The 27029-nt window shown below is 38.2% G+C and overlaps 1 protein-coding gene across 1 annotated transcript in view; it reads left to right on the forward strand.

Moving 5' to 3' along the window:
* Positions 1-27029, forward strand: part of RYR2 (ryanodine receptor 2) — a 517690-nt gene that overhangs the window by 194572 nt on the left and 296089 nt on the right. Inside the window, exons 19-25 of the mRNA XM_049697219.1 lie at positions 106-239; positions 1739-1980; positions 5920-6112; positions 7175-7391; positions 9241-9345; positions 13422-13525; positions 21128-21211. Coding sequence (XP_049553176.1) covers positions 106-239; positions 1739-1980; positions 5920-6112; positions 7175-7391; positions 9241-9345; positions 13422-13525; positions 21128-21211 — 1079 coding nt within the window. The remainder of the gene's footprint in view (positions 1-105; positions 240-1738; positions 1981-5919; positions 6113-7174; positions 7392-9240; positions 9346-13421; positions 13526-21127; positions 21212-27029) is intronic.

Genomic DNA, 27029 nt, shown 5'->3' on the forward strand with positions numbered 1-27029 from the left:
AGTGACTGGGTCAGAGGTAACTGGAGGAAGTGTGTTTGTGGAAATTGCTGCTGACACTTGAACCTGAGAAGGGAATGAGAGTCTGAAGGTGGCTTCTCTTTTCAGGTTCTGGACGTCTTATGCTCCCTCTGTGTTTGCCATGGGGTAGCAGTCCGTTCTAACCAGCATCTCATCTGTGACAATCTTCTGCCAGGAAGAGACCTGTTACTGCAGACACGCCTTGTGAACCACGTCAGCAGGTAGGTTCCGCGAGCCCGCGTCGCCAGATTGGTAGCATAACAAAAAATGCACGTTCTAGCTTTGTTGCTAAAACATCGTATAGTCTGTCTGTTTGATTAGAATCTTTTACATATTTCCCCAGGGAAGAGTGTAGGAATTTTTTCTACCCATCAGATGAGATAACAACAATAGATGACCCAAGCAAAATACACATTTATTACAAAAAAATGTATAAGAGCTCTCATTCACGTTCATATGTAGCCGAATTGTCATTGTCATCCTCAGGAGCAGGCTGACAATGATACAGGGATATAATTGTATATAATTATGTTTTACATCTTCTTAGAACATAACTAAAAACACTATATCCTTCACTACCAATGGTGAAGTGCCTGCTATGTATAATAAAGACATTGAATTCAAATGTCCAAAGTATAATAAATTCTACAAATAAGCAATAAAACTACATTTTCAGTTAGGTGTACCTTCCAAGGTATCAGACATTCATTGGGTACTTTGTCCCAGCCACAATGCCAGGTGCTTTACAAGTATTCTACGCTGCTTGTGTTTGCACAAAGTGTTATTGTTATCTACATTTTATAGATTAAAACGTTGGAACTGGAAATGGAACTCAGGTCTAACTCCAGAGTCTGAGCTCTTCACCACCATGTCATAGTGCCTTCCATATACAAAATAATAATAATAATTACAACAACAGTAATAAATACAGCTTATAATTAAGGAAATGTTATATGTGATAGTGATAACTTCAGTACACTGTGTTTAGCAGCTGTCCAGGAAATACTTGCTACTTCACTCTGGTTCAAACAAAAATGTAGGGTTTAGTGTACATTTCTACGTTGTGATTTTTTAAAAAAGATTGATTTAAGACTTCCTTTGTGGTTCTTTATATAATAGACCTGTCGTTAATGAGCAGTGTTTTCTGAGACTTTCACTAATCCCTAGTATTAACTTAGGGTAAAAGTTCTTCCGTAAAATGCAATTAAATACAACTAACTAGAAATTATTCTTTTCACAGTAAAGCATAGAGAACAACAAAGATGATTAATCACCTGGTTCCTTCACTAACACTATGACTTGCTTCATCCTCAAACTCTGTATGACACAAAGCTTAGCTTAGGAAAATGTCTCTGTGTCCTGGATTAATAGTAACTCCATTAGGTCCGAGGGGCTGCTGTGCTATCCTGAGTGCCTCCCCTTCAATATGATTAATGATATAAAATATGCTGAAGAGCAATTAAGAAAAAACAATAGACCCTTAAGTGACCTTGCCAAGTTATCCCAGAAGCAAACATCAGTGTCTGAATGTTAACTGTAAGGTTGGCGGTCACTGCAGACTTCAGTGATTGCTTCAATAATTTGTTGTACTTAAGGAAACATATTTAATATCTAATATATGTCTTTGAGAAGCAGGACTAATTCAAAATAGCACGATGTAAGTTAAGACAACGAAAGGTTTATTCAGATTTTCTCACATGCTATTCCTATCTCTTTAAAGCATGAGACCCAATATTTTTCTGGGTGTCAGCGAAGGGTCTGCGCAATATAGGAAATGGTACTATGAGTTGATGGTGGACCACACCGAGCCATTTGTGACCGCCGAAGCCACTCACCTGCGAGTGGGCTGGGCTTCAACGGAGGGGTACTCTCCCTACCCTGGAGGGGGCGAGGAGTGGGGTGGAAATGGTGTTGGAGATGACCTCTTCTCCTATGGATTTGATGGCCTTCACCTCTGGTCAGGTACGTAGTAGCCATTTTCTTTCACAGTGTTTTTGAAGGAAATCTTTTGCCCTCACTGGACATTTCTAAAAGCTATTGGTATTGGTGCTGTTCATATCAGGTACATTTATTTCAGAAATGTAACACTGAAATGATAAGAGTGTTAAGTAAAAAGCAGAATTTCACTCGTGGAAAAAGAAAACTCTTACAGTTATAGTACCTCTCCAAAAAACTTCTTTGCCTTTGAACGGTATACCTCAGAAGTGGCTTTCTGATTCATGAATCAGGTGCAAAAACGTAAACGTTTCCTACTTGTTTTAATTGGTATGTGTGAAGCTTTAGCTTCCAATATAAAAAAGAACCAAAACCAAATCCTGGAAAATAATTGGAATAAGTAGACTAAGTTCCATCTTCTGGTGGGTAATGTAATGTCAGGAATTGGTAATTTGTCAAGTGTATTGTGAGGAGTCAGCTCATAATAAAATGATGCTTTGTTTCAGAAGTGTGGAATGGTTTAAAAATGAATGAATAGTTCATTTCACTAGCTACCACCGCTAAGCTTTGATGGTTGAACGTATATTAAACATGAGTAATATATAAAAATAGTACTCTTTTTTCAGATTTATTAAAACATGTATTTTGATTGGCTCTATTTAAAAGTTTACTTTTTGATTATGTAGATATTGGAATTCATTTGGATTCTGCAGACATACGCTTGTATTCATAAAGCGGCATTTAGAATGAACCTGATATATTTTATAGCACATTTAACATACAGAAAATAGAGAGAGGCTCCTTACATTACAGAAAGCCGCACTTTGCCTCTCATGGGCAAATCAAGTGGTATTCATTTATTAATGCTTTATAGGCTTCATAAATTATGAAAAGAACATTTTAAATGAAATTTAATTAAACCTAAGAGTTTATGGTAAGGAATTTATAAAGAAAAGCACTCCATGTGGTTGTATCGAACAATAATACTAAATTTTTCCTTTATTTGGTGCCAATAGCTCAGTAGCCTGGAGGAGATGAAGCTGTATGTTGGGTATTTCATCTAACCTGTGGGGCACTGGTTGGGACCCAGGCTGTAGTGTGGTGTGTCTTATACACAGGTGTACGGTGCTGGTCAGAAGAGAGTCACAATGTTTGTTCCAGAATTTTTCTACCCACCAAACAAAGGCAAAGAGCCCTGCCTTCAGAAGACCTGACAAAGATGAAATAGGGTTAATGTCTGTTTGATAAAACATAATATATAATATAACTATTATCTTCAGATATTATCCCCTCTCTCTACCTTTGAGTATCACTCCACACAACATGGGTCCTCAGGTGAATGAATGAAGCATGTTCACTTGTTTTCCCATTACACAGAGATTAGGGGAAAAACGAAACAAAACATTACACTGGTAAAAAAAAAAAATGCTGAATTGCATCTCATTATTTTAGCCATATAACGCCACTTCACCATTTTCATGTTTGCATTTAGTTTGAAGCTTTTTCTGTCAACACAGAGGAAGAACCCAGAGCTTCTGGAGTTGAAAGTGTATGCAATATGCCTTTCATGGCAAAGTATCTTTTAAACAGAGTGATAAGAGCAACAAAAATATTGAGTGAATCTATGCAGGTATTACAGAGAAGAGGATACATTGTGGAATTTCAAGAGAAATTCATCTTGACACTTTGTATCAGGAGAAAATATTTGACTGTTTTTTCAAATGGCAAGAAAATACGCACTCTACCATGCCTGTAGTTGAAAGCTGTGTTCTCTCAAGCCCTGGGATCTATTGCTAATTTTAGATTCAGGATCAACAAAGATAAATCTAAACTAATTGGCTTCTGACTGAGTTATGTGGTTAAATCCACTGTAATTCACATAATCTTCTTGGGTTCACTCTCCTATTCCTTTTCTTTTTAATAGTTGAAGTAGAATTTCAAGTATCAACTATCTGTGATTTCTGAGAGAGAACACTTAACTTTTTGTGATTGGAGGGTGGAGATATTCCTTGTAACCAGAATTTGCCTTATCAGCAAAAGTTTTGAGCTCTGTCTTCATTTCTTCTTCCCAACTTAAACTTTGCATAGCATTGCTATGTTCCTCTTGTGTGAATGAGAATTGGATTGGGGCAGCAGTCCCCAGCCTTTTTGGCACCAGGGACCAGTTTCGTGGAATACAGTTTTTCCGCAGACGGGGCTGGGGGGTGGGAGATGGTTCAGGCGGTAATGGGAGCGATGGGAAGCTATGGGGAGCGGCAGAGGAAGCTTCGCTCGCTGGCGCACTGCTTACCTCCTGCTGTGCGGCCCGATGCCGGCCCGGGGGTTGGGGACCCCTCGATTGGGGCATCCACATCCTGTGTTTGTAAGGACCCAAAGTGTGAAAAACCTTGGTGCTTTTGGAGAATTTAAGTATAAAAGTATGGAGGAATGTCATAGAACAGTATGTGAAAGATGGGTAAGGATTCTTTTACAGGACCTATGAATCAGACCACTGCTATCTTCTTTTCTGGCTAATGCAGTGAACAGGAGTATAGTTCTCATATGGATTTGATCTGAGTTTATGTAAATGCAACCTTAAAATGCTTCCTGGTGGATTCAGCAGTGTGAGGGCCATTGAAACTGTGGACTTAGGCTGGTCACTAGTGACCTTATCTCTCTTACGTGTTTCTTTCAGGCATTGCAAAACAGTTAACCATGGTCATTAGTATTAGCGTTATAGTATCCCTCAGATTGAGCAATATATTTGGATTATAGTAAATATGTTTAATAACATTATCAGCTACAGATCTTGAATACAAACAGGGATATAGACCTTTATCTGTGAGTTCTGTTGCTTTTGTATGACTTTTATTTAACAAGCTGCCTTTATTATATCCAGGGAATTCTAGAGGGACCACCTGATAACGAATGTATTGCTTGCAGATTTGAATATTGGTAAAATTTTTAAAAAGTACACAGTTTAAAATGTAGATACGCTCTACTACTGGCATTTCAGATATGCTGTTGGTAGAAATCTTGGCATGCTAGAAATTTTTAAAAGGTGTTCTAAAAAATGCAAATGTTGCATCATCAAATCTATTTTTGTCTTTGCTCAAATGGAGAAATTTTGTATGTTTGCATTTGTGAGCATGTGTGTTTGGGAGGACCTTACCTTCCTGTTTTCCATTGTGCCCATGGGACTAATCGGCCAAGGAGTTATGACACAGTCAAGAATGGGCATAGGTTATAGGCTGGCTACAGCAAGAAATGACATTTATCAAATATCATGTTCATGCCTCAACTTGTATCCTGTATCCTACTTAAGAAGTGAACCAAGACCTTGTGTGAAATAAGTTATAGAACAACAAACCAGTTGACACGTATTGTCTCTCAATAAACAACGCACAAATGAGCACATTTTCTGCTTTCATTATCCCTTTATATTTTTATGTTATAAAACAAAATGGGTTTAATCTTTGAGAAGGGGACTGCAATAAATACCTGCTGTGTCTGAGACTGTTCTTATAAACCATTAATTTAATCATCATAACAACTCTACAAGGTGATGGAATTTGGTTTACAAGAAATCAAGGTTTATAGAGCTTAAGTCATGTGCTGATGGTCATACAAGTAGTAGGTGATAAAGGAGCAATTTGACTTCAAGCCTTTCCCTAGAGATTTTCCCCTGACATCATTATATTATCAGCTGTAAGATGATACCAGCATCAAATACCATCCATCTGCATGCAAAAATTTCTGCATGTCAGAAGAACCATTTTACAATAAAGATAGCAGCATGGCTCCTGAAAAAAGCAACAAATTTTTTTGGTAAAGGATTTGACATATAACATTAATGTGCATTCAAGATTTAGTCTAGTCCAGTACCTTTTGGTGATTGTCACTGCCTATTCAGATCTTTGACTCAGGTTCTGAAGATGATTCTCTGAGATAAAGATGCATTACCCTCCTTAATGTGTTTCCCCATAGGTTGTATTGCCCGTACTGTCAGCTCACCAAACCAGCATCTGTTGAGAACTGATGATGTCATCAGTTGCTGTTTAGATCTAAGTGCCCCAAGCATCTCCTTCCGAATTAATGGACAACCTGTTCAAGGCATGTTTGAGAATTTCAACATTGATGGCCTCTTCTTTCCAGTTGTCAGTTTCTCTGCAGGAATCAAGTTAGTATTTCTATGTTTTTTGGTCTGTTTGCCTTCTCACTTCTCATTCTTTCATGGAAGACTCTGCACTGCCATCACACTTGCTTTGCTAACCTTCTCTCTCTCACTCCTGGGCGTCTAGACGTCCACAGGGCATTTTGCCCCTTCCTTGAAGGGTGAAGATAAGATTCACCTAAGAGGAGAATCTCAGGAGGCTGAATCCTTTGTTCATATATCCAACCATTTAGATATGCAGTCTGCTGACTATCCTTCTGTCCAGTGTCCCTGAAATATTTCAAGTCCATTTAAGTTCACTCTTTCATTTAATAAGGGTAAATAAACAATGTTGCATTAAAAATACCATTTATTTTCTCATATTTATTTTCATTAATTTTTCTTTTCATTACATTCTTACACCCTACTCCAAACCCCCTCATTTCTACAGAAACCACATGTTTTTTGGTTGATCAGGTCAAGATGACTCCTTTCCATGTCACCTTCTACCTGCTATACTTGTAAATTATCTGCGTATGGTCAGCTGGGTCAAGGTAGTTTCCTCTAACCCTTTGCTTTTTTGCTGCTACCAGATGGAAGAGAAATTAAAGTGATAATTTAGTATGTAGAAGCATCATCTGAGTCCCCTTTAAGGAATTTCACAGGGAAATCGGACTGTGACTATTTTTTCTTTTTATCAGATCTCATCCAGCCCTACAATTTTAAGTATACAGATATTTAGAAAGTCTGTTCTTTCTCTGTTGATTATTTGGGCACCTTGAGACATGAAGTGACCAAATACTATGAACAGGTATTTCATTCACATAGGAATATAGTGCTTATGCTTTTATTATTTCTCCAGAGAGTGATAAGTTTTTGCTGAGCCATTAACATAATTTAATCAGGTTTTACTTTTATGATTAGAGGCTCTTAATCTCTAATGTACTGACATTATGGTGGTACTTAGAAAAGAAATGTGGCTTCTGACAAAGCTAAGTTTGTACTCATAATTTATTCCTCTATCCTGTTGATTAGGAAACTTTTCTGTATGCCAGAGATATAACTGACCCCGACATGCATCCTTTTCAGGGTACGCTTTCTGCTTGGGGGGAGACATGGAGAATTTAAGTTCCTTCCTCCGCCCGGGTATGCTCCTTGTTATGAAGCTGTTCTGCCTAAAGAAAAGTTGAAAGTGGAACACAGCCGAGAGTACAAGCAAGAAAGGACATATACACGGGACCTCCTGGGTCCCACAGTTTCCCTGACACAAGCCGCCTTCACACCGATCCCCGTGGATACCAGCCAGGTACCCAGATCCTCAGCGGTGATGGCAACGTTTGAATTGCAGTCATTCCCATATGTAGTGGCTTTCAAACTTTTGCCTGCAACCCATACAAATGCATTTTACAGTAATACAATTTATATGTATAATTGGTTTCATAAACTAATGCTTACCCTTACCATGTCCCCTTAGCCATTTGCCTAGTCTATTCTATTTTGTTTTTTAAGGGCGGTTTCAAGCCAGTAAATTGACTATAATGTACTATTATAGTATTATAGTATATAATAGTATAATATAGTATTATACTATATACTATATATAGTATAATATAGTATAGTATTATAGTATTATAGTATAATGTACTAAGGGGCCACAACCTGAGGTAATGCATACTAATTTTAGAGTGTTGTTTACTTACCTAGGGTAGTGGTGGAGTTTTCAATTTCTTCCCCCATCTAGATACACTTGGTATTTTGAAGTGATTTAACTGACTTTTATCTTGGGTAGAGATTGAGATCATGAGCTCTAGGATTATGATCAAAATGCCTGGGATCGAATGTATGCTCTGGGACTTGAGAAAATTACTCATCACATTCATTGGGATGTTCAGAGTATGTTTGATATAGTTAATAAATAACACATTGGCACAGTACTTTGCAAATAGCACCCAAGCAATGTTAGCACCCAAGCAATGTTAGCAGTTACTCTTGCTTTTCTCTTTCGTAGACTTGAAAGTATCCTGACATTGACAATGAATTAAGTATTGCTCTATTTTAATGGTGAAGTAACTTCATTCTGGTTGGTTAGATATTCATAGTTTGTTCATTAGCTTTTGAAGATGAGAGAAATGTCTGAAGTCTGAAATAGAATTAATAGCAGGCCTCAGAAGCTTCCATTGTTTGGTTCCTTGAACCATATTTCTTGTCTCTCCCTGCTGGCTTTGTATATGGTGCAGTAACATAAACAGACAAGCTTTGTTCATGGCTAAAATTCAGTTTGTGTTGCCGTCGCTGGAACGTGCCAGGGTGTGTATGGCGCTACCAGAGTTGAGCGGTAAGCACGATTGGAGGATGGAAATGGACTGGAATGGACAGTGGGATTCTGTGCTGTCACTAGCACATTTAGGATTTCCTGAGCCCTGGATAACCTCTACTGTTTGGAGGGAAGGAGACAGGGATGGCCTGCCCCCTGTGGAAACTCTGCCGCATCCACGGGCATGGTGGGCAGTTGCCTGCTCTCTGTGTTGAGGGACTGCTTGTGGGGCACATACCAGTGCATCGCCAGGTGTGCACAGCCAACCCGTCACCTGGAAAACCATTTTGTGTTATGAAGAGGCCGTTAAACTTCCCCTTTATAATGGGAACAGGTTCACATTTTTTCACCTGAGGCTTACATTTGGAAACCACTAAAAGGAACAGAGTTAGGGAAAACATAAATCACTGCCAACAGATATTTCTAGACGCAGAGAGTGAGCGGATTATCTTTTGGACACTGAATTGCCTTCATTCTAGCCGGTGGGTGCTGGCCAGGTTGGTTTAAGAACTCTGGGATGATTTCTCTTTTTAAATAATGCATATTCTGGTGGTTATACCAAATCCATTAGGACTTTTTTCTTAATGATGGCTGTCCTCAGCAATACTCTGTTTTCTTTCTTTCTAACTTTCATTCATAATTTCCCCAAATTTACCTATTAATTGCTTAGATACCTAGTTATACAAATTTAGATTAGATGGTTTGGAACCTTGTTATATGATTATATTTTAATGGTTGATGAGACTGTTTTATTTGGTTCAACTCACAGTGAGGACGATTAACACTGCATTTTCTTGCATTTCTTTCTGATGTGTTTTCTTTTTCTTTTTTTCAATTTTAGATTGTGTTGCCTCCCCACCTGGAGAGGATAAGAGAAAAGCTGGCAGAGAATATCCATGAACTCTGGGTTATGAATAAAATTGAACTTGGCTGGCAGTATGGTCCGGTACATAATTTTGTAAATTATTTTTAGATTCTGTTAATACATCTTTCTGAAAACATAACTTCTTTTCACTCATCCTGCTACGTGGTGACATGAGTCGATCCGATTGATTTTTTTTCCCCTACACTTTAGTTTTTGGGCATTTTTTCTTTATGAGAGTGAACGACATTAGTGGTGCGTTCATTGAAGGATGGCTTACTTGCCTAGACAGTTGAAAAGTTATCAGTCTTCAGGCTGAAAGTTACATTTTTAAATCAAGGTTAACATATACAGACAATAAGCATTGATTTCTAAGGAACTCAGGAAAAAAACTGAAATTGAAAGTGAAAACTGAAAATGGAAAGAAGTCAGTTTACTCTCCTCCTCCGATGTTTCACTTCTTTTAGTCCCCATTGTACGTAGCAGTGTAAGTGCTCTTGGCAAAGATTCAAGTTGGTTTCATAAGTGGAAGAGAGGCTGAGAAATAATGACTGCATGCGTTTCCAAATGATTTTTTTTCAGAGAACTTAGTTTACAGTTTATCAATAAAATTTAGATGAAATAAAACCAAAACAACTTCCCGTGTAATCCCAGTGTAGCATATATCGTTTTTTAACAGGACTGTGGCAACACTTTCATTTTTATGATATTAATAGCCTAAGTATCCCAAAGGTTGTAACACTTTCTTATATTTGACTGAATATAGAAATGAGTGTATTCAGCCAGTCATACTTATTACATTGAGCTTTGAATAATGACATTTAGTATTAGTATTAGTGATAATACCATATGATACTTTATACTAATTAGTATGTTTGTTTATTTAGAGCTTTGCCTTTTTACATATACTCCCGATTACAAGTAATAGGTTAATTTTTCTAACAGCACACTGGGCTGTGTGTTATTATTTCAGTTTGACCAGTGATGTCACAGCTGGGGATTCTCATAGAGCTGTCAAATGCCCTGACAGCTAGTTAGTAGCTGTGCTAAGACTAGGATGTATGTTCTCTAGCTTCTAGTCCAGAATTGTTTTTCACTATTAAGACTTACTGATGCATGATCAGAAAATGGGATCCTTTCATTAACTGAGTAATGGTTAGACAGTTGTCAAATCAGCAAGCACTTACCAAGTTACCTTGTTAAGTGTATAGTTTTGTGCTATAGTCATGGACTTTTAAAAATAGAGGAAATGAGTAAATGCTAGATAAGATATTTACCGTCAGTTAAAGTCAGTAAAAGGAGAGATATCATGAAGGTGTACCTAGCCAATTGCCGGAAGAGTTACTGACAGAATTTACCACAAGGTTCAAGATGAGGCAGAGATTTGAGTTATGGACAAAATTTGGAGAAAGATAATTACAGGCTAGGATTTAAAAACATCTCATAACAACTCCCCTCCAAAAAAAAAAAAAACCCGTACAGTAACAGGCTTATGCTCAAGAAAGATGATTTCTATCGCAAGCTTCTAAAGATTGCCTAAATGATTACGTTCTACAGTGAACTTACTTATGTTTCTTCTTTTAAAAAAAGAGGAAATATAAGGTCTCGTTATTATCTATTTTTGCAGTTGAATCCAGTTCATTTCAATACCGTACCTTCTAATGCTGCCAGTCTGTAGATGAGACTGAAAGAGAATACGGTGCCTCTGAGCCATCCTGGTTGCGGCCAGTTATCCTTCACCTGGTCCTGGCTGGTTAAAGCAACCTTGGGCTTATGTTTATTGGGCCTCCAGGGTGGAGATTAAGCACTTAGTCTGTTGCTGTAGTGCTGGCACCTTTCCTGGGACAAGGAACACACTCAAATACTTGCTGGTAGCACGAAACGGTTGTTTTCTTAGGGCTCCTTCTGGGCAGGCACAGCTCCAGGTATCATGTCAGAGGGTCAGCAATTTGGGAGAGTCTCAAACTGACACGTGAGGGGATTTCACATTGTTCTACCGTGTAATAATTGACCTTGTGTCCTGCTTCTTTGACAAGGGCTTTCCTAAAACTCCTTTCAGATAAGTGGCCACCATCCCTGACTTTATGATGTCTGTTAGTCTAGACTTAGGTACATCCCTGTTATTGAGACTAATTCCATAAATTCTTTGACATTTTAAATGAAGTGTTCAACTGTGTTTTACTTTAGAGCAGTTTGAACTGTTGAATAAGTTGGGGTTTTTTGTTTGTTTTTACTTTTTGGAAAGAACTTAGTTTCTTTAAATGTCTTTGCGATGTGTTTCACAGGAGCATCATGTAAGAGCTCTATTTTATGGAATAACATCAGGCCCGTCCATTCAGGCATTCGTGTGTCCCTTTTGCCTGGTATTCGCCTGATGTGCTTGGTACTGGGGTCACCAAATTGAAAAGACCTTGTTTTAGTCAGTTTGCCTTTTTTAAGAGCTTCTGGTTTAGCTGAGTGATAGATACACAAACAATTACAAGCTAAGTACTGTAATGGAGATGCTAACTGTGAGGGAGGAATATTTACAGCTTTTCTGGTGAAATCAGGGAGGGCTTCCAGGAGGTGCTAAATATTTGCTCTGCTGTTTTTGTGGAAGAGCAGTGAGCCTGAAGGCAGGAAAAGGGGTCAGGGAGAGGACTCAGGTGGCCCAGGTGAGAGGTTGTGAGTTTCCCAACTGTGTGCCGGCAGTGGGGCCGGAGAGACATGACTGCAGATGTTTTGAAGTTCCACTATGGGATGTGGATAAGAGAGGGAAGGAAATCTAGGTAGATTTCTGGTTTTAGCTTGGACACCCGAGAGGATGATGGGGTCATTTACTCTCTGGCGTAGAGAATAGAGGGGAGGTGGAAATTACACGAACACAGATTAAATTATCTCCGGAATTGGGCATGTTCATTTTTACCTTTATGTTTAGAATTTAGTGTTACATTTTGTAACTCTAGATTTCATTTCCAAAGTTACACACTCGAATAAGTAAATAAACTATATGCTTTTGTGTAAGTCCTGTTCATTTGCAATGATCACTGGAAAGAAAGGAATAACTATCTTGTTTTTAACTTGGCGACTCCTGAAAACTTAAAAAAAAATTCTTACTCGTGTTTACCTACATTTTATGTGGCATTTATAAAGCCTGGTAATTATTACCATGGAGTAATTTGTTCCCTGGCAGCATATGGCTGTGATCGTGGTGTCACCATGGCAGTAATGCCTGTGTAATTTAGGTCTCTAAGAAGATAAAAACCTAATTACTAATGCAAGGGTACAGAACATCTTTCTCATTAATTTATCCCTAAAATCTTGAATTTAGTTTATTCTGATTGCTAATCCACGTTTTCAAGGATTAATATGAAAAATGGCTGTGGGATGTTAACTGACTTCGGTAAAGCACTGGAGTGACTTGTGAGAGCAGAAGTAGCTTACATGGGGTGAAATGAACAGCTGGAACCACCTCCAAGAGTTTGTATCAATCAGTCATGATGTTAATTGATGTCTCTAATCTGTTTGGCTCTAAACACGTAAAACTTCCTGCACATCAAAACTAAGTGATTACTACACCTTCTTACCTAGAATTCATTTCAGTTTACAAAATATTTGTTCCGTGCCTGCCATGTACCTGGCATGTTCTAGGTGTTGGGAACACATTGTCAAAAAGCAAAAGAGATCAAATTCCTGTTCCTTTGGTCATACATTCTAGTTGCAGGGAGACTAGTTGCAGGGAGATAGACAGTAATGCAATAAATAAAGACCTAGTCTGTTCACAGGTGGTAACTGTTACGGGAAAAAAAAAGTAGGGTGGGTGGGCAGATTGGCATATTAGGAAGGCGGACAGAAGGAGCCTCATTGAGGAAGTAAGATTGAAGCAAATGCTGGAAGTTGCTGGGAGAGTGGGCATGGGGGATTCAGGGTAGAGCAGGCATGGACACTGGGGCCAGGAACGGTGCCAAATGGAAGACATCAGGAAGCCCAGACAATGCCAGGCTTGACCACTGACCTCGAATATTAGCCGTGCCTGGGAGATGACAGAGGCAGCTTAGCTGGGGTGATGGTCTGGGTTTCCCTTCTTGCTTCCCCCTTCGCTTTCCTCCATGCAATTAGATTACCATTGCTAGTATCTGACCTTAGAAACTATTATATGTCGACATCCTGTTCTGTTTCAGGTTAGAGATGACAATAAGAGACAGCACCCGTGTCTGGTGGAGTTCTGCAAGCTGCCTGAACAGGAACGCAATTACAACTTACAGATGTCACTTGAGACCCTGAAGTGAGTGTCTTAAATTTCCTATCTTCCTATCTGTATTACACGAAAGAAACCGAGTGTTGATATTATGCTTTCATTCATTTTAATTCCAGTTAGAAATTTCCATAATGCATTGGTAGATTGGATCAATATTGTTTGGAACAGACTTTGAGCATATTAACTTTGTCTTTGTGCTCTATGTAAGTATCTCCCAAAGAGTATTCTACGGATGTTTATGGGTATTTCGGAATACAAGGATTTTGGCATTGGATGCAGTGCTCCTCAGAATGTCAGTCATAAGTTGTTAGTGGTGTGTGACTAGGTAAATGAAGGTTTGAACACGTGTTTAGAAATTTTTATACCAATTTAAGGTATTGCATTGAGCTTTGAATAATGGCATTTATTATTAGTGTTAGTGGTAATACCATATGATACTTTATGCTAATTAGTATGTTTATTTATTTAGAGCTTTGCCTTTTCACATACACTCTCACTTACAGGTATTGGGTTAATCTTCCTAGCAGCACACTGGGCTGTGAGTGTTATTATTTCAGGTTTACCAGTGATGTCACAGCCGGGGATTCTCATAGAGCTGTCAAGTGCCCTGACAGCTAGTTAGTAGCTGTGCTGGGACTGGATCCAGCTTCTCTAGCTTCTAGTCTAGAACAGTTTTTCACTGTAAGACTTGGTGATGCATGATCAGAAAATAGGGTCCTTTCATTAACTCAGTAATGGTTAGACAACTGTCAAATCAGCAAGTACTTAGGAAGTACCTTATTAAGTATATAGTTTTGCACTTTTCCATCCTTGATGGCCTCGAAGAACTGGATTTGTTCCAGTAGGTCACTTATCTCAAAACCTGCTTATATTAGGAATAAACCAATACTTTTGTCCTTTTTCTGTTCTGTTTCAGTTTTGTTACGTGCAAAGAGCTAGTTCTATTGAAGTTATTTTACCAAAGACCCAGAACATAAAACTTAGACACTGTTTCAAATTCTAGGATTTGGGTCCAGGTATATATCTTCAAAGATCTGGTAGTGATTTTCCTTATGAAAATTAACAAATTGGGCCTAGAATGAGTTTAGGTTCTACTGGTAACTTAAAAGGAAAAGCAGTATATACAAATCGAGTGAATTGAGAAACCACTACAGGTAAAAAATGACCAAGCTTGCCTGTAATGAGGAATGCAGAGCATATCACTGTGACCGCCTCTTCAGGGTCTCCTGTCTTCCTTTGTGGTCTTGATGTGAAGCTTGTATATTTAGCTTGCTAATTCACGGCAGCCCATTATTTGCCCATCTTTTACAACAAAATGTTTTTATTGAAAGTTCATGGCCTAAGATATTTTAGTTAAATTTGCAGTACATTCCCTATCATTTTAGCAATTGACAGCTAAGCTAGCTAGGCAAATCCTGGGAAGCCTGGAGTGTAGAGATCTCCATACCAGTCTCCTTGGTATGTCGAGCCTTTGACTGCTACGCATAACCTAATCTCATTCCTAACAGCTACTGGTGGCTGGTTTGATTAATCATCAGACCGCACGTATCATGGTGCTGTTGCCTATGGCGAATGCTAATAACCCTTTTCATATTTGTTAATATTTATATGGTTTTATGATGAACTAATTTCACTTGTTCCTTTAAAATTTAAATTAGGGGGAAAAGAGCTCCTGTTTCTCCAAAATTCACACTATGCCCAATTCCAGTAGTTAAAGAAAGTACAGTACTTTATGTATTTCCTTTATTCACTTGGTTAGTTGATAGGCACTAGAGCAGAGTGGGTAAGAACACAGAGCCTAGATGGTTGGATGGTCTAGATTTAAGGACTTGCTCCTACAAAGGGAATCTTAGGTTCTCTGAACCTTAGATTTTTTAGCATCAGTTTAAAATGGGGATCATAGTGTATCTACTTTATGGAATTGTAGTGGGGACTAAATGATACAATACTGATAAAGCCTCTAGCACCGTAATGCCTAACAGAAGAAGCACTCTATAAAGTTCAGTTTTTTAAAAAAATATATATATACTGTGGGTGGGATTAGCAACTTTACTCATTTAAATTCTCAGGAGTGCCAAGTGACGAATAAGCAGACGATTATTTCAGAATATTCCTTATTTGGATGTTGGGTGATTTCGCGTGAATATGAATTTTTGTTGCTCTTTCTGTGATTTTTTTTATCACCTAAATTGTTGAAAAAGACAGCTTACTTCCGATTTGAATGATCATCTGTGTGCTGTACAGCACTGCAGAAATTCTGACACCCTCTTCCAGAGCAGCACTGTACCACCCTAGCCTAAGCTACCATTTTTTTAAGTTGAAGTATAGTTGATTTACAATGTTGTGTTAGTTTCAGGTGTACAGCACAGTGATTCAGTTATGCATATATATATGTATGTGTATGTATATTCTTCTTCAGATTCTTTCCCATTATAGTTTATTACAGGATACTGAGTATAGTTCCCTGGGCTGTACAGTAGGTCCTTGTTGGTTATCTATTTTATATATAGTAACATGTATAAATCCCAACCTCCTAATTTATCCCTCCCCTCCCTTTCCCCTTTGGTAACCATAAGTTTGTTTTGTATGACTGTGGGTCTGTTTCTGTTCTGTAAATAAGTTCATTTGTGTCTTTCTTTCTTTTTTTTTTAGACTTCACATATAAGTCAAACGCTATGATATGTGTCTTCCTCTGTCTGGCTTACTTCACTTAGTATGATCATCTCTAGGTCCATCCATGTTGCTGCAAATGGCATTATTTCATTCTTTTTTATGGCTGAGTAATATTACATTGTGTATATGTACCACATCTTCTTTATCCATTCATCTATTGAGGGACATTTAGGTTGCTTCCATGTCTTTAGCCTGAGCTACCATTATTCCCCACCTGAAACTATTAAACTGTCCCGACAGATCCAGTTGAAATATTAAGCTAACTCTTCTCTTACCCATTCTGTACTCTGATCTTTTTCAAATATTTAGTGTCATTTCTCCCTATTTGAATTCTTTTAATGGCTTCCCATTGCTCTTAAGATAAAGGCAGTACCTTAATTTGCCCAGTGGTCCTGCAAGGTCTTGCTTCCCTTCTCACCACCATCATCATGTAGGAGGCTGCTCTTCTTTTTCCTTGCTTGCCATCACACTAGACTTTGTTTTGCACACCTGTTTGCACGTTCCTTTCCCCTTCTTTACGTCCACTTCCTGGAATGCTCCCCTCCATGCCCTGTTCTCATCCTTTACATCTCGGGTCACTTCTTCGGGAAACATTTGCTGAGCTCCTTGATTCAATAAAGCCCCCTTTCATAGGCACTCAGCCTGTTTGTATCTCTCAGCATAGAAACTGTCCAGCTATGTATAATCACAGGATGGCCTCTCTACTCCACCAGACCTAAGTTTCTTGAGGGCAGGCATCTGATTTTGATTTTATTCACCATCTTTTGAACTTTACACAGAGCTCAGTAAATATTTCTCGAATGAATGAACCCACGAATAAGCAATAAAGCTCAGTCTCTAGCCAGGCTTTTGTATACCAGATGGTTATCACGGACAGGGTGCCTCCTGTTCTCTCTGTGGCTTTGTGCCAGTCTGTTTCCTCTTCTTGTCGGTGGTCATATACTTGAAGTGCTAAATTGCAGCACGAACCAATTATTGCCACTTAATCTTGTAGCAAATATGTGCTGAAGGCATATGCAGGTTACTGTCGGAAGCACAGGAATCAGATGGAGAGCCCACCTCCAGCTCGTCCTTTTCCACTTCCCATACTCTGTTCCTCTCTGCTAACCTCTGCACAAGCTCCACAGCTCACGCTGCTCTCTCCCCACCCTCTGCAGACTTTAAAACCATTTTAAATGGGTGAGTTGAACGGTGTTAAGTCAAATAAAATGGTTTTAATAAAGATAATATAAAGACCAAAGAGTTCTTACTCAGAGAACTTGGTGTGGTTGATAGCATTGAATAGATTTTTTAAATGGTCTGTTGTTCTCAGTTAAAAGTCTCTTTGGGTTAGACATAGAGTTCTTAGATATGATGCCCAAAATGCGATCCATAAAAGAAAACAAAATCAATACCCTGGATCTCATTGAAAGTAAAACCTTTTGTAATACAAAAGAAACCACATAGGAGACGGAGACTCAGGCCACAGATTGGGAGAAAATATTTATAAATCATATAAGTTTACATTTATAGGGTTTGTAGTAAATCATACAAGTCCTGATAAAGAACTTGTACACAGAATATATAGGTAACTCTTACAACTCTGTAATAAGAATACACATGGCCCAATTAAGAACCAGGGAAAACGCTTGAGTATATATTTTAATAAAGAAGATATGTGAATGGCTAATAAGCACACGAAAAGATGCTCAACATCACTAGTCAAACTAATGCAGACTAAATCACAATGAGATACTACCGCACACACGCTGGAATAGCCACAATCAAAATGACAGATACACTCAGTGTTGGTGCAGATATAGAAAACAACTGAAATCTACATGTATTACTGATGGGAATGTAAAATGGCCCTGCCACTTGGTGGTTTCTTAAAACGTTAAACATAAATTTATGATACAACCTAGCAATTCTACTCCTATGTACCTACCCAAGAGAAATGAAAGCCTATGTTGACACAAAGACATGCTCATAGAAGCATTATACATAACATTCCCCAAACTGGAAAAACTGCAGACATCCATCAGCTGATGAATGGATACACAAAATGTAATAGAGCCAATGCAATACTATTTAGCAATAAAAGGAAATAAACTACTAATGTGCATTACAGCACGGATCAACCTAAAGAATGTGGTAAGTCAAAGAAGCCTGACATGAAAGATTCAATACTGTATGATTCTATTTAGGTGAAATGTCCAGAAAAGGCAATTCTTTTTTTTTTTTTTTTTTGCGGTACGCGGGCCTCTCACTGTTGTGGCCTCTCCCGTTGTGGAGCACAGGCTCCAGACGCACAGGCTCAGCGGCCATGGCTCACGGGCCCAGCCGCTCCACGGCATGTGGGATATTACCGGGCTGGGGCACGAACCCGTGTCCCCTGCATCGGCAGGCAGACTCTCAACCACTGTACCACCAGGGAAGCCCAGAAAAGGCAATTCTTTAGAGACAGAAAGCACATTTATGATTGCTTGAGGGTGGGGATGATCAGTGACTGCAGACAGGCATGGAGAATCTGATGGGGTGATGGAAATATTCTAAAACTGGATTGTAGCGATGGTCATACAGTGCTAGCCATTATCGTCACTTAATGTATTAGGCAGGGTTCTCCATATGTTATAATCAGATTGCTTGGTAGGCACGCACTCAGAAGTTTAACTACCTGGATTTAAGATAAATCCCAATGTTATTGTCACCCTTGAGTTCCCTTAGAGCTGGGTTTGGGATCCTACTTGACCCTTTCATAGCCCTGTACGTATGTCACTGCATGCAATACTCTATGTTATAGTTAATTTTTGTCTTAGTCCTCACCGGCCTGTAAGCTTATCCCCAGAACTTAGCACAGGACCTGGCTTTCAAAAGATACTTACTGAATAGATAAATGAATGGAGGATGATGGCAGGAAACTTCCTGTTCCTTGGACAGTGTTTGAATAAGCATAGCCTGTGTTTGTTCTGTGAGTCAATTTTTGATTCTTCTGTTGCCAGTCAATCTCATCTGAAGTGGCACATTCTTTAGATAATTTCATAGCTTCAGTTAGCTCTTGCTCTATCCATATTTCTGCAGTTTCACACTCCAAAGGTAATTTCACGGGCTCATCTCAATTTTGCCATATATAACCTAAAATTTAACTTGATAGCAGTGTGTGTGTGTGTGTGTGTGTGTGTGTGTGTGTGTGTGTGTATGTATCTATATCTGTCTCCATATTGTCATTTTTTAAATGTGATGGAGGGTAAGTATAGATGGATTTTAGATACTTGCTACCTTCCTTTTGCAACTGACCACACCTTAGAAATTCTGTCATCCACAAAGTTTATGCTGTTGCACCTTATTCTATTGAGATAGGTGGAACCACTCATTGTCATGAATAGTAAAGCGTGTTGTTCTACCTAAGTCTGGGGACTTATAAGGTTGAGTTCTAAATGTGAATGGTGAGGATCTTTCTTGGGAAAATCAGCAAAAACTTATTCATTAAAGGGAGTAAAAAAAAATACAATGTATCTAAACACTGGATAAACTGTTTCTGGCCAATTGGAACCCCCATGTGTCATGTGAAAGGGAGATTTTTCTAGAGTAGGAAGTCCAGAAAAGGATTTAAAAACATATGGGGACTTCAGTGTATCATAAAAGTAGCATTTCAAGTAAGTGGTAAAAATGGATTATTCAGTAAATATTTTGTGGAGAACTGGGTATCCATCTGGGAAATAAAGTTAAACCTCTACCATAAGACATATAGCTTCCCCTGCCCCACCCCTTCCCCGTCAAAAAAGCAAGGACGGTTCCTTCAAGTGATTTAACAGTTGGGAAATCTCTTTCTAAGTATCACATAAAACTCAGAAGCCATTTTTGAAAGATAGAAAAATTCAGTTATATAAAAACAAGTTTAAAGCTCTACATAGAAAGAACAGCATAAAGAAAGTAAAAAGACAACCAACTGGAGAAAATATTTGTAACTCGTATCTCATATATTTGAAGGGCTTCTGAACTGCCACAACAAAACCCAAATCGAACAGAAAAGTGAACAAGGAATGTTTTCACAGAAAAAAGTACAGATATCGCCAAAGCATACGAAAAAGGTGCTCAAGTGCACTTATATGAAGAAAAATGCCAATTAAAACTGTAAATGAGACATCTCATTAGCATATTAATTGATAACTCTGTGTTGGGCCAGGTATGGGAAATAGGCAGGCAGTGTCATACCTTGCTGGTGGAAATATAAATGATGACCAGCTCTATAGACATTTGGCAATATTTGTCAAACTCTGAAACATACCACCCCTGTGACCCAGTAATTGCATGTCTAGGAATTTATCCTACAGATGAAGGATATAGTACATGTATTAAATGTATAAGGTTATTCATTGCAGCATTGTTTGTAATAACAAAAGATAGTGAACAGAGAATTGGGTAAGACATGATGACACACTCAGTGAATGGAACACTTCAGACCTATTGAAAAATAAACCAGCTTTATATGAAGGACAGTAAGTCAAAGTCATATATCAAAGTTATATTGTAAAGTCAAGATAGCAAATTGTGGAGAACTCTTACACATAACCAATGCGTAAAAGGAAAGCAGAAACAATGACACACACACACACACACACACACACACAGCTGCTTTAGAATATGCATAGATTGTAGCAGGACATTCAGGAATTAGTAGCAATCAGTGCCTTTAGGGAAAGAAACAGGAATAGAAGGAAGGGATTGTAGAGAGACTTACTTTTCAATATGTTCCTTTTTGTGTTTGAATTGAAACATTTAATTTTCAAATGTCCTACTCATTACTCAACAGTAAATAATTTACAACTAAGTAAGCTTTCCTTTTGCTTTAAAACAAAATACTTCTCTCTGCATTCGAGGTGGACTGTTATACCTCATGCCCAGCTGCTGTTATGTTGGGTCGTTCTGGACATAGGGAAGGAATTGTTGCAGCTTATGTCTGGTTTTCTTTTCCAGGACTTTGTTGGCATTAGGATGTCATGTGGGTATATCAGATGAACACACCGAAGAAAAGGTGAAAAAAATGAAGCTGCCGAAGAAGTAAGTTGAATGTCTAAGCAATATTAAATAGTCTGTGCCTTACTTTATTTAGTGTTACTGCTCCCAAAAAACTCTTGATGGAATCCTAGATGCCTTGCTTACACGTAAGCTATAAAAGTCAGATTCAAAATTTAAGCTTGCTGTATTACACTAGAGGCTGCAGCAAGGCCATGGTGGGGTGAGAGTCCATCCCAGTGCCCAGAGGGGAAACAAGCTCACAAAATATTTGGTAGTGTGTTACGAGTGTGTTATTTTTGTTTTGTGTATGTGTGTGTGAACACGCATGCCCACATCCTAACTGATTGGATATGGTTTCCCACTTTCCACCAGAAGATGTATAATTTTATATATTTTTACAAAGAAAATGTATTTTAGGAGTAGTTATGCAGTCAGTGTTATCATTTCCACTTTAAGATGAGATAACTGAGGCACTAGATGCTCTCGGAGTTATTTTGCCTGCTATGCTACAATCTCTGTGACCTTGTTTAACTTCTTAAAACTTCAGCTTTCTCATCTGCTAACAGGTATTAATACGGGAAGTTGTAGGGATTAAATGAGTATAAGTGCTTAATAAATGATAACTGTTACATATTATTACTTTTTCTTTATTTAGTTTAGTTTAAGTGTTCAAGCCACTCTTCTGAGGCCTGCATGTTGTAAATAGCAGTCCTGGACATGTGCTAAGTAATATCATGGAGATAAAAACAAAGTAGCCACTCCGTAATTTCTATCCGTCACCCCAGATAAACATAAAATTAAAGTAGAAACCATGTGCTTGCTATGCGAGCGCAAATTCTAGCAGGTCCTTTAGGCCACCGAACCTTTTTACTCAGGCCTTCCATTAAAAAATATGTATAATAGCATTTTTGCTACAAGGTTATATATATAACCTACAAGGTTATATATATAAAGTATAGGGCTAAAACCCTATATGCATATATGCTAAAAACCATATATGCATAAAACATATGTACATATTTTTAGGGATATATGCTTATTTGATAAGACTATTTTTCTAAAGCAGTGGCGTCATAATTCTGGATAGGAACTACCTTCGTTGGAGTATAGGCAGGGGTGTTGAAAGGGGAGGAGCACACAGATAAATACAAGGTGTCGGTAATGTTCTAATTTTACCATGGTGGTGGGTTAATGGAGTTCATTTCATTAGAATGCTTTAAAGTATATTCTCTTGTGTGTATCCAAAAATAGTTACTTTTAAAAATAAAAATATGACAGGTATACATCCAAATATATCATTAATCTCAATAAATGGAAATCAGTGAAATTCTCCAGGTAAGATATAGTGATTGTCAGATTAGATTCAGAAAGATAACTCATGTTGTATACACCTCACAAAAATAAAACCCAGCTAAAGGAGACACATCAAGAAATTCAGAATGTGAAAAGTTGAAAAAACATGAGAACATGATGTTCCAAGTAATATTGTTCAGAAGGAAACTGCAGTTTCCTTTTTGTCAGTTGCCTCATATAAGACAAAATAGCTCTGAAAGCAAAATTAAGGAAAGAAGGATATGTATAAGGATCCAAAAAATAGGCATTATGCTAATACTCCTCATGTATGCACCAGGTCAAATGGCTTCGAAAAATCAAGAAAGCAAAATCTTAATAGATTTTCCAAAATAAATAGACAAATGTAAAATCATAGTGATAATTCCTAACACAACTCCCAGAAACTAATATGTGTAACAGATAAATATTAATGAAGAATAATAACAATTTAACCCCCTAGAAATTAAAAGCTTGACATATATAGAACACTGAACACATGGAACATTTATAAAACTCAACATCCTTTACAACATGAGGACATTGATATTGTAAATATCATATTTATTGAATCACAGGACGTAACAATCAAAAAATCATGTAAAGTCATGACATATTTAAAACTTTTAAAACATAGTTCTAAATAGCTTATAGATCAAACATATCATTGTGAAAATTTAAAATACAAGAATGGCAAAGGCAAAGACTTCATATCAAAACGTAAGAGTTGCTTATTTAAAGCAATACTTGGAGAAAGCATGTTTTAGAAACCTAATAAGCAGGAAGAAAAATCTCTGAAAAGATTGATAAAAGAAAAAAGAAATATTTCTTAGAGCAATTATAGGGATATTTTCAAGAGGGACCGCAAACTGTAACAAATTTATATAATTAACAAATTAGTTTCTAAGTTAAATGGTATTGACAGTTGTAGATAATATTATCAAAACTGACCCATGAAGAAAGAAAATGTTAATAGAGCTACAGCTATTAAAGGAATTGAATTAGTAGTTTAAAATACACACACACATCCCAAACCACTTTTCTATTGATTTCCAGCAAATATTTAAGAATGGGTAATCTCAAATGAAAAAGAAGCAGCACTTTACAGCTTATTATCTGAGAATAAAATAAATAATAAAATAAAGCCCAGATGAGGGTAGTGTGAGGAAGGGAAATTGTAATCCAGCTTCACTTATGGGCATAGATACAAAAAAATGCTAAGTAAAATATTAGCAAACTTAGCAGTATATTATGGCCCAGCTAAATTTATTCCAGTAATAAAAAGATGGATTAATGTTAGAAAATATATTTATTCACACTAGAGTGAGGGAGAAAATTCATATGATCCTACCAATATATTTAGTAATATTTCATAAAATGTTTTACTTATAAGCATATGAACTCTTAGCAAGCAATGATCTGAGAGAACCTTCTTAACCTGACAAAAGGCCAATAGCAACCAATGATCTATAAGGTAAAACCCCAAAGTTTTTCCCTTAGGATTCAAGAATAAGACATATAAACTACTATTACCTGATGTATTCAATATAGCCAATGCAATGAGACAAGAAAAAAATTATGAGTTTTGGAAAGGAAGAAAACATACTGTTGTCAATAGCAGGTAATGTTATTGCATTGAAAACTCAGGAGGATCTACAGTATTATTTGTTGACAATAAGTACAGCAGTATTGCTAGATCAATACCTTTAAAATCTCATTTAGAAGTGCAAGAAAAAAAAACAAAAGAAAGAAAAATAAAGAAATCCCTAAGGTAGATGAGAAATCTAACCAAAGAGGTGCGAGACCTCTGTAGACTAAATGTTAAAATTGGATTTAAAGTCTTTAAAGACTATCTAAATAAATAGAGATAGATCATGATCACGGATGGTACAACAAATATATCAGTTCTCCCCCAATTAATCTTAGAATCAATACTATTCCAGTCATTCCGCCAACAGAGGTTTTTAAGCAGCTTGCTAAGCTATTCTAAAATATATGTGGAATTTCAAAGGTTCAAGAATATCTAGAAGTCTTTTACAAAAGAAGATAAACTTGCTCTGCTAGATATCAAGACTTATGATAAAACTATGGTAATGAAGGAAGTGTTACAATGGTATTGGGATAGACAAATTGAGACAGAGTTCCCAAATATATACATGCATATATACAAATTTGACCTATGCCAAAGGTCTTGTTATAGATAAGTGGGGAAATGAAAACTGTTCCATCAGTGGTATTCGTATAATTGACTTGCAAAACAGAAAAAAGTTAGGTCTCTACCTTATGCTATACACAAACATTTGCAGGTTAATTCAAGACCCAATTGCACAAAACAAAAATACTTTTTGAAGACAAGTGGAATATCTTCATGACCATGAGGTGGAGAAGGACTTTTTAAATCAGAAAAAAACACAAAAGAAATCTCACTTCATTTAAGTCTTTGCTTAAATATAAACTCCTCTGAGAGGTCTTCCTTAAGCATTCTATCTATAATGCTCTGATCATTAACCTGCTTTATTTTTTCACTTGCACTTCTACAGCTGACGTTATTTATTCGTTTAGCTTTTGGGGCGCCTAAACTGAAATATGCACTCAATAAGAGGCCGGGGCTTTGTTAACTGCAAGGCCCCCGGTTTCTAAAATACCTAGTATAGGAGTGCTGTCTGTAACATGACAGCGTAAGATGTTCCTCCTTTTCATCCGCCTTTTATAAATGAGTGAATTAGATACCCGTACATGAATAAGAGTCCCTTTGTGGGGTTTCTGCAATTTGCAGCTGTAGCTCTCAGGGACCCAGGAGGAATCTTGCGCACCAGTGCATCTGGTAGGAGATAGAGAAACCTCCCTATAAGCTGCAGAACTAATGAAGCCAGTAAGGCTGCCTGGGCCCCTTTCCTGGCTGTGGGACCAGAATCCGGTGAGTGTGAATCAGGCAAGTATGCGCCCATGACAGACAGCTTGCAGAAGTCCAGCCCTCCCAAAGAGAGATGCCAACACACCATTGGAGAAAAAAAGAACAAAGAAAACAAACGAAAAAAGAAACAGGAGTTTGGTCACAGCGGAAGCAGTAGGAGAAACTTTTCCCAGCACCACCCCACCTCCAAGAAGGTGGTTATCAGGCTGATTTATGTGGCAGAGATATCTCTTCCTTGGAGAAAGAGCAGCATGAGAGTGCCCTACTGCCTTCGCTGGGTGGGACTTGGCTGGAGAAACCCATTTCTCTCCACTGGCACCTGGAGTACTAAGGTGGGAGCTTGCAGCTAGGGGCTGGGAGGGCTTTGAAATAGAAGTAGATAAGAATTTCAAATGGCCTTAAAGGGACTGCACTCAGCAGAAAGTCTACCCACATGCCTTTGGGAGTGCCACTCCCGGGATCTCCCTACCAGGACTGTGGGCACCCCTAACTCACCAAGTGCCAAACCCACACCTCCCTCCCACTCTGCTGCCAGCTCCCTGTGCACACTTCTGGTCAAGGAGAGTGAGCTCCAGTAGACAGACCATGTGGATGGGCAAGGGAGAAACCACAAGCTTGAGCTATAGCGCCGCCTTCTGGAAAACAAAAGAGAGGCTTCTGATAGCCAGCCTGGTGAGTTATAAGAACCAGAAAAGACATGAAAGCTCAGTTAAGGTGCTTTCCGCTACTTCAAATGCAAAAAGCAGAAACACATGACTACAACCAATATGGAAAAGTCAAGGGAATATGGCATCACAAAAAGACGATGGTAATTCTCCAGCAGCTGAGCTCAATGGCGTGGAATAGTGCGATCTAACTGATAAAGAATTCAAAATAGTATTAAGAAATTCAGCAAGCCACAGGAAAACTCAGAAAGGCAATTTAGTGAAATCATAAATAAAATTAATGAATGGAAGGAGTACTCTAACAAACAGAATGAAATTATAAAAAGAGCCAAACAGAAATACTGGCACTAAAGTATTCAACGAATGAGATGAGGAGTGTAACACAGAACATGTGTAGCAGAGCAGACCATGTAGAAGAAAGAGTAAAGGACTTGGAGGATAGGAATATAGAAATAATACAATTAGAAGAGGACGTGAAACTAAGATTTAAAAGAGTGATGAAAGCCTATAAGAGCTATCAGATTCTATCAGAAAAACAAATATCTGAATAATTGGGCTCCAGAAGGAGAGGAGAGGGAGAAGGGGGCAGGGACTTTGTTTAAAGAAATAATAGTTGAGAACTTCCCAGGCCTGGGGGCAGACTTAGACGTACAACTCCATAAAGCTAAAAGAACACCCTATTATCTCAATGTAAAAAAACTTCCTCCAAGACACATTGTAATGAAACTGTCAAAAATCAGTGATAGGGCTTCTCTGGTGGCACAGTGGTTGGGAACCCGCCTGCCAATGCAGGGGACACGGGTTCGAGCCCTGGTCCGGGAAGATCCCACATGCCGCGGAGCAACTAAGCCTGGGCGCCACAACTACTGAGCCTTCGCGCCACAACTACTGGGCCTGCGTGCCTAGAGCCCGTGCTCTGCAACAGGAGAGGCCAGCGCAGTGAGAAGCCCAC

This window comes from Orcinus orca, chromosome 14 (genome assembly GCF_937001465.1).
Source record: "Orcinus orca chromosome 14, mOrcOrc1.1, whole genome shotgun sequence".
Classification (NCBI taxonomy): Eukaryota; Metazoa; Chordata; class Mammalia; order Artiodactyla; family Delphinidae; genus Orcinus; species Orcinus orca.